The 9,114-nt window shown below is 39.8% G+C and overlaps 1 protein-coding gene across 1 annotated transcript; it reads left to right on the top strand.

Annotated features, from left to right (window-relative positions):
* Window positions 1-797: 797 nt before the first annotated feature.
* Window positions 798-8,681, top strand: pmp22b (peripheral myelin protein 22b). Its single transcript, XM_079334370.1, has 5 exons — window positions 798-958; window positions 1,614-1,704; window positions 1,951-2,041; window positions 5,070-5,210; window positions 6,407-8,681. The coding sequence occupies exons 2-5, from the start codon at window positions 1,627-1,629 to the stop codon at window positions 6,556-6,558; spliced, it is 462 nt and encodes a 153-aa protein (XP_079190496.1). The 5' UTR covers window positions 798-958; window positions 1,614-1,626; the 3' UTR covers window positions 6,559-8,681.
* The last annotated feature ends 433 nt before the right edge of the window (window positions 8,682-9,114 follow it).

Raw genomic sequence — 9,114 nt, forward strand, 5'->3', positions numbered from 1 at the left:
GGTGGTGCACCGGGCATACCCATCCACACTTTCACACATACTGTGAGTCACGAGGCTGACTACATGACGACCAGAGAGGAACCGACCCACGCTTCACCACAATACGTTAATGTTTGTGTTTGTAATCGCCATGGTAACGAAAACTTGAATTTAAAAGGAAGTATGCTATTTTGGTAAAAGTCAAAAATACCTTATCCTTGTGTAAAAGAATCCCAATGGGAATCAGTTTATACAGATAATTTAAGCCTGATTAAAATGGTTTGATTAGCGATTAACTTAGTTTATTTGAAGATTTATTACAAAAAAATAGCTAATTTTAGCAAAGAACTAAGGCAGTATGAACAAGCTGAATTACTTACTTGAGTTACTTAATCAAATATTCTGCTCAAATTTGATTGTTTTTATTACATTTGTACAATATTTACAAATAAAGAAAGAAATGCATGATACTTCCCTTGCATATGCATAAGATATTTATTACATAATCGAAACAAGCCGCATTAAAAAATCCAAAACTACACCAAAAAAGGAGTAAAATAAAACTGCATGAAATAAATCATTACAGCAAAAACAAGTTTGAAAGAACAGAGAGAAGAAAGACTCGACAGTGAATATCTGCTTTTCGTTACCAAGATAACCAAACAATGCTGACCCAGGTCTCCTCTCACACTTCAATAAGTTAGTAACTAAGGCAACCCGTGCGCTATTACGCATGAAGGATCTATATTGGGAACCCTGGCGTTGGACCAGAGGGTCACTCCATGACGCAGCGACGCACGCAGGGCGTTGTTCTTCCATAATGAGACACTTTATAACAGAACGTCAGCCCCTGGTATCAATCTAGTCTGAGTACGACTTTTGGGACTGACGGACTACCGCTGTTTGAATCTTTCTGGGACACTTGATTTGCTTCTCGAAAGCCTGAAACTCTTTTTCTTGTGGAAATAACAAGCGCTACGTAAGTAATTGGACTTTGGTTTTCTTTTAAAGGTCCTTCTATCCAGCTGCTTTTCCTTGCGGATTAAAGAAGGAAACGCGGTTTTTGCTGGAATACCCGCTGCTCAATTACGCACACAGATCCAAAGAAAGCGTCGTCATCGCAAAAACATCTGTCAATAAGCTTATTTGGAAGTTTAAAAAAAGTTATTTTGTCCGACAATAACACATAAAGTGGTGGGAATTTCATTTGACTTTTTTTCAGAGAATTTGTTTAGCCTTTTAATGTCCAGTAAACATCAACGTTAGTGATTTAAATTATTTCCATTTGTAGATGATAGGAACTGAATATTTAAAAACATGTTAAAGGGATACAAATGTATAAACGCACTTAACGTTTTAAAGTGTAATCGTGATAATTGTCTAATAAATGTAATTACATCTGAGGTTTGATGTACGTGGAGGCTTTATTAACGGAGTCCAGATTTAGATTTTGTAAAGGCTATCCATGGTGAACGTGCTGCGACACACCCATGTCCCACCACTCTGACATCTCCTCACATGCACACAAACACAAACACACACACACACACACACACACACACACACACACACACACACAGCCACAATCATACTCTGACTGACAGAGACTCTCTCCTCTTCTCACTACTGCTCAGATCGTCAGAAAAGATGCTGCTCCTACTACTTGGAATCGTCCTCCTGCACGTTGCTGCTTTGGTTCTCCTGTTTGTGTCCACAACAGTCAGTGTGAGTAAAACTAATTGATGTTTTTTCTTTCTTCATCCTTAAGGCACACTTGGAGGATAAAAAATTCATGTAAATCAACCAAAAACGTAGTCATGAAGCTTGCAGGCATATTATACCATATTATTTTGAATAGAGCTCTGGTAACAATGAATTAATAGTATTGACTTGAGAAAAAAAAAACCTTTCTGATGGATTTGGTGCTTCTTTTCACATATTGCTGACCTTCTTGTATTTTGTCGATACCAGGCATGGACATCAAGTGATTTCGGCACTTCAGACCTCTGGTATAACTGCTCTACTGCCAATGGAGGATACTGTGACCCAGCATCAGCTGGAGGTCAGACACCTGCTTTATTAACACCCTCTAACTTTAAAACACCTGTAACTAATGTGTATTTACCAAACTGTGTTATAAACGTATACCTCAGTCATTGCTATGCTGTTAGGCTTTGATACATTTAAAATACAAATGTTTCTTTAGAAACCTTTGCAAACCATCTAAATTGTTGTGTTAAGTGACTTGCTGAAATCCAGTATTTAGCATGTTGATGATGTGGGTGTGTCACTGCTCCTCTGGGTCTCTGGTGCCATCTAGGGCAGAGAATGTGGGAGTGCTGTCTTGAGGTGAGAGCTGATAGGCTGCCGCCGTATAAATAGTCGTGGTGTGATGTCCATATTCAGGTCTCATGTTGGGGAGTCCATAGTGACAGGAGTTGTGGAAGTTTTTGGGTGGGGCTGCAGAGAGTATTTAAAGTTTTAGATCTATGCGTGTGTGTGTGTGTGTGTGTGTGTGTGACCGTGTTTGAAAGCAGGGAGACCTTGGACTACCTCATGCAGAACATAGCATGCTGTTGCAGCTTGGTCACGCCCAGTGTCAGATCAGAGTGTCCTGTGTTAGTTTGCAGGGATCATTAGGACAATTTAAGGCAGCAGCTGCAGCCTTAAACAGATTTATTTTGACAGTCAGCTACCTCTCGTGTTTGATTTAGATCATAAAAACAGGGAGTATGGATAAATATTTAACTGTTTTTAATCAAGACCCACAGCACGTAGAATTTCCATTGCTCCAGGACAACTAACATAAAAAACGAAATGTGTGATTACTTATGAATTGCAGTATGTTTTGTTCCTACATCTGCGGTCACAGAGTTGCAGGAGCTGCCGGCAGCGGCCGGGGTGATGTCATTTGTCTAGAATGAGCCACGCTCAGCCAATGTGTGTTTTGTCAGGCCAGCAGTGCCTGCATACTCTGCCAGGTAGTTTGATGGCGCAGCCAGTTTGTTTGACTTGCTTTCATTAACGCACTGACGCACAGTGTTTATTTAAGAAGGCGTGTGTGCTCTGCACTTTGGCTTTGGGAGATGGAAGATAGAGGTCTGTTCTCTCATGGACACCAAGCCTGTGTTCAACAGGGCTTTCTGTATCTCTGCTGAGCAATCAAGTTCCTTTTCCAGTGATTCATAATCATCGTAATCAGGGTTATTTTTAGGAGGTTCCTTGGTTACCAAAACATTGCCTGTTAGTTTGTGATGATGCCAAAATGAGAAATATTCATGTCACAGCTATCACATGCCAAACTTGAGTTAAGCGTCACATCCTTTCAACCAGGAAACTTCCCACATTTCAATCGCTCTAAATTTAGCTTCTTTAAAAGAATGTTCTTTGCAAGCTCAGATACTCAGCATATACACAGTGAAGTAAACATATTTTGGTTGCGCACTACTCTTCAGCTCAGAGGGGCCTCAGGATAGAAGCTATTTACTGTTGTTTCTGTTTTGAGTTACAGAAGAATCCTTGTGTATTTCGGTATTAAAATACCACAGTCATAAACCCCAGCGTTAATGTACATTTTGGAATATGAGTCATACTTGCTTACCAAGGATATTCTGAGCCTTCAACCGCGCCTCATGCCATAGGAAATGCCCACTTGTTGCTGTTTCCTACTTCTGGTCAGAGGAGGAAGGAAGGGGGACAAGATGTATGTTTATCAGAAAGCACTGATGTATTGTCATATTTATGGGGGGGGGCACTATTCATAGGACAGGGATGGAACATTTCACCCATTTCTTACCGCGTTATCACCATATTATGTAACATCTGAAGACAGGATCATTACAGTGGAATCTAATTGTTGGACTGGTGCAGTATTGTGCATGGAAATTTGCAGCATATCATGTTTCCTTCCATATCTCATCCTGGAGCCAATGATCACGAGGGCATACTGTAGTGCTGTTATTATGAGTAACCTGACTCCAGACTGTGCCAGGATGCTAGTTCCCTTCAATTCTGAAAGAGATATACCAGTGTTGTTCCAGGAAAATTGTGCAATTATTTTATCACAGAAAGTAGGAATAAGTTACAGGGCTATGATGCTGTTTTTGTGTTTGTATCCAGGGTTAAATGTGATCATTCCAAATCACAAGACCACACAAAACAGGCTGTTTCATTTTCCCAAATATACTTTCTGTTTTACGAGGGCTTATAAATTATGAATACAACCTTTTTTCCGTTCCTTAAGTACCACCCATTAAACCACAACATTTGACTGACATAAAGCAAGAATCAATAAAGCAAAGACGCTTGAGGAAGTTGAAAGGAGCACTTCAGACATTTGAAAGCCAAAGTTTAAAAGTTATACATACAAACAGAGCCTTGATAAAATGTACTGTTTGTTGTAATATTTGCTGTTTTTTGAGAGGACAGGAACAAATTGATAGACTGTAAAATCTCTGGTCACATACAGACAAATCAAGGATGTCCTTTGCGGTCTACACCATGGGACGAGCCAACATTTGGCAGGAATATGATGATAGCACAACAGTAACAGAAGGCACCACTAAAAAGAAGTGTTGGCTGGATACATAGAGGGAATGAGTGTCTTCTTAGGTAACCTGAGAGGCCAGGCAGGTGGCTTGGTAACCCTCAGACAAGAAATAGACCCTGCTTGAAAGTCCTAGGATTCCTGGCATTGTGGAATGAATGAAGCACAGATACAACCACACTCAGACAGATAGCAAAGATAGACTCTGGTCTAGTCTCCCTTGTCAATACAGACATCTAATGGGTTAATGGCTTTGAGCAGCCATGCCTTGGAGGACTAACAAACAATCAATGTGATACATATGGTCATAGGTGCTGCTCTGAGGGGCTCACCAAGCTTTTAGGAACAAGATACCTAGTTTCCATTGTGGCGGATCCATTACAAATTCCCCATAGAAAACATAGACATAGCAAGTTGATTACGCTCTCTTTGGCATTGTTTTTTTGCTCCTCTTCTTCTTCAATTATTAAGACAGCTGTGTGCTTTTACATAATGTTGATTATAGTTCCTGTTATTGACAACACGCTTGTTCTTCCCTTTGCAGAGTGGATCCAAGCAGTCCAGGCCCTCATGATTCTATCCATCATCTTCAGCTGCCTTTCTCTCTTCCTGTTCTTCTGCCAGCTCTTTACTTTGCAGAAGGGCGGACGCTTCTTCCTCACTGGAACCTTCCAGATCCTTGCAAGTGAGTTGGATCAACCTCAACACTTCCACACAAAACCAATAATCCCAATTCCTTTTAACTTGTCCATGTCCCACATTCCAAGGTGATCTTGAAATTGCTTTTGTCCAACTGTTAATCTAAAACAAGTTGGTAATCTAATAGCATTTTTTTGGTCAGCCATTACTTTATTATCAACCAAATTACTTGTCTTTCGAGCCCAGCTCTTTGGTCAGTCAATAAAGAAACACTTGTGTAGTCAGGAAGAGACACATTTAACATATTCTCAAAATGGCTCTTCTGTGTGCTATGAATTGAATTAAGAGAGTGAGCCAGTCAGTAATGGTTTAATACCTCACTTGTCCATTGTACTTTATGCCCTTTTGCCAGAGAGTGGCTCCACTGCTCGTCCATTGTCTAGTCTCTTGGCAGCCCTTTCCAACATCCCAGGTTTTTTGTTCTCTGCTCTGCCAGTGCATTGACTGGTACCCAGGTGCCCACTCAGCCAAATAGGAATGACACTAAGCCAACTGCCAGCCGCACAAGTTGAAATGTCAGGAAGGCTGGCACTGGGTCTAACAAACTGATCATGCCTTGTCTGAAAAGGGAGGTGGGCAGCATAGGAGAGCTTGCAAAACTGGATTGGTCTCAGTAAGCTCAAGTCACCTTGAGTGGGGATTCCCTTTGGTTTGAGCTGGTGCGGTACCAGGATACACATTTTCTTTGTACATTAGCAGTAATTGGATTTTTTTTTTTTTGTTCAAAGGATGACATAGCAATGGTTATTCTGTGCTAAAGTAGAGGTAGAAGCAACTAAATTGCAAACAATTAATGAAATGGCACGGTATCATTGCAAACGATCTCTTTATTCTCTCAGTTCAGTGAATGCATTTGACAGCAATTTCCAGAAGCTCTGTACTTGAACTTGCTTATTCAGACTACTTTAACTTAACTATACATTAAGGCACATTGTACAGTGTCAGTGGTACAGACTCTCCCTTTTGTGTAGATTGCATATGGGATGTTACTTGCATCACATGCTTGAGTTACACAGAGCTTTTTTCCATGAAAACTTGTTCCTTCTGTGAAACATTGACCTGCTGGCTACCACTGCCAAGCAAAGGTTCACCACAGGACAAGATATGTAAATGAAACATGATCTAATAATTGATCAGGAAGACAGACATAATTACTCAGTATTCACTTTTTCCTCTCTACAGGTTTGTTTGTGATGAGTGGCGCCATCATCTACACGGTCATAGTGGTTCCGGAGGGAGCTGCATTTGGCTATTGCTACTTCCTGGCGTGGGTTGCCTTCCCTCTGGCGCTGATCAGCGGACTCATCTATGTCATCTTGAGGAAGCGAGAATGAGGCCATCAATCATTCAATCCCAGTGTTCCCAGTAACCCCCTGCCCAACTGCAAATGTCAGACCCCCTCTGAAGTTTAAGTTTTGATGCCTGAGTACCAATGGCCAATGGAGCCACTAGGCCAATACACCCAGATCATATGGATGAGGGATAATACCAAAAATTCAAAGTGCAAAACAATACAAAACAAACATTACTGTCTCAGTTAAATGATGTATATAGTATCTATGGTTTAAAACCTATTTATAACACTTTTTACATATATGTACATAGTTTTTGTGTTGCTTGTCAACAGATACTCGTATGAGCTTTGTTTCAGCTGATTAAGTGCCTTGTGTTTGTTTGTAATGATGGAATAATTAGATGCTATTTTGTTGTTGTTTGTTTTTGTTTTAATTGCCAAAGAATTAGCAAAAAAACATTTCTTGAAGTAAATTAACCAAAATGCATGTGTAGAAATTGAAGGCATAGAATATTTTATTGACAGGCTTGCTTTACAAAAAGAGTGGTAACATCCATGGTTGTAGCAGAGCCATGAAAGTAGATCTGGTCCTTTTTCTATTTGTGAATTTGTGTTTTTTTTTTTGTTTTGTTTTCAGTGTTTTTCTATTTCTTCTTTTCAACAAAAGATGGTGCTATGTATTTATCATTCCTTTTACTGATAGCAGTCATTTACAACAGAGTTACTTTTTAGTCCAACAGCTTGCCATTATTTAGAGCGAGTATACAACAGAGTTGCCTGACTGCTTCTTTAGGGAACACAGCCTAGTTCACACTGAAGTTTCTGATTTTTTTTCTCCATCAACTACTGTAAAATATTGATATTTGAGTTTGGGGTGGTATATTGAATAAGTAAACAATCATTTTGAATGTCAGTATTATTCTGCCAGTTTATGAATAGTTTGGTCACAGCAAATTGACTTCATATAGGCTTTATTTTTGCTCTATTTGCCTTCATTTCCCCACTTTTCGATGTTTGTGTTAACGTTATGCTTACGACTGTTAGTCTCAAGACTCCAAATTCCCACCTTAGTGGAAATCCTTACAATTACAGCCTAAGAAGAAAGTGTCAGTTATTATTACAACAAACATACCACTGAGTCGAAGCCATACAACAACAAATACCAGATGATAGGAAAAAAAAAACACATTTAGTATTAACTTTGTATGTTAGAAGAGGACAGAGATGTTTGCAGTGATGATACAAATGTCTGTTTCACATACTTGAAGTCTGACATGCTGCAGTCTCTGCCCACTGATGTCTAGATGTTTGTTTCTATTACTGTATCAAACACGGTGTAAATGTTGTGCATAACAGATGATGACAATTTAGCATTAAAACATTCACTTATTCAATAAAACAACTCACATTAGCTAATACTGTGTACTCCACTGTTACAAGAGACTGGATTTATGCGAAAAGCAATGCATGAAGAAGTAGAAATGACCTCATGCAGGATAACAAGTCATTTTTGAGGCTGTTATGCTTTTTTAAAACATGCATCTGGCTACAAGTTTCAGAATAACTACCAGAAAATAAGATATAGACCTGACATGGACGGCAAATTCTGAACCACGGGTGATGAAATGTTGCAGTCAAAGGTAGCTTGAACTTCATATGCTATGTTTTCAAAGATGTCAGTGATTAAAATGTAAATTCCTGTGTACAGTCTAGCAAAGCAAGTCCATTTTACAGTATGCAATCTCACTTTGGTAGATCAAATAATCTACCAGGTGCATGTGTTTGCAAATGCTGTATGTGACTAGTGTTACCATGCACTAGGGCGAAGGCATGGTCTGCACCCAATGCTAGTTATTCAAAACATGCAGCTACTGTTTCAGTGTCAACAGAGTCTCTCAGATAGCATCAGAAATAAGAAGACTTGGACGTGGCAGGTCTGTCCTCTCCTTGACATCTCGGGTGAGACCCTGCAGCGTTCCATCAAAGCTACAGTATGATGTGGTATTTGATTCAATGCTTACGCTAGCTAGTCTGTTAGTCTGCTGTGTCTTCTAGCATGATCCTCATTACTGGGTTCAGTTAGAAGAGACTGACTCTAATGACAACTGCCCTACAAATATGTTGTGTAAGACAATAAAAGACAATGCCATGTTTACACCTAAACTTCCAAATGCTCTCTTGATAATACCAAAGCTACTTTGAGTTTAATCATTAAAGGATGTTTCTTACCACCACTACGGAGCATGTTGTGTCTTTCAATATCACCAAAGCCATGGGAAGATGTTTCAAGTAGGGGATGCTGTGAGGATGATGCAATATTTGCAAGTTGTGGCACTCAACAGCCATTTGACGCCCATACATAGGGCTCAAATTTAAGTAAAGGCAAATCATTGTGAACTTTAACGAAGTATAGCTGCCTCTTGGTATAACATCTGAATTATAATGCCCTGGAACCTTTCCTAAGGCTGCACACATTAACAGTAACTAGCCCACTGCCAATTAAGTTAGCACTATCATTCTCCTCGCCACTAATGTTAGCATACTTCATGCTAGCCCCCTGCCTCGTCCACTTTCAAAGAAGTTGCTGAGGCACCAC

This window comes from Symphodus melops (assembly GCF_947650265.1).
Source record: "Symphodus melops genome assembly, chromosome: 21".
Lineage (NCBI taxonomy): Eukaryota > Metazoa > Chordata > Actinopteri > Labriformes > Labridae > Symphodus > Symphodus melops.

What these genes read in the sequence shown, in the direction of transcription:
- pmp22b (XM_079334370.1), top strand. Translation starts at nt 1,627, where the DNA reads ATGCTGCTCCTACTACTTGGAATCGTCCTCCTGCACGTTGCTGCTTTG. An exon ending in TTGTGTCCACAACAGTCAGT is followed by an intron (nt 1,705 to 1,950) that starts GTGAGTAAAACT and finishes TGTCGATACCAG; the next exon opens with GCATGGACATCAAGTGATTT. An exon ending in TGACCCAGCATCAGCTGGAG is followed by an intron (nt 2,042 to 5,069) that starts GTCAGACACCTG and finishes TTCCCTTTGCAG; the next exon opens with AGTGGATCCAAGCAGTCCAG.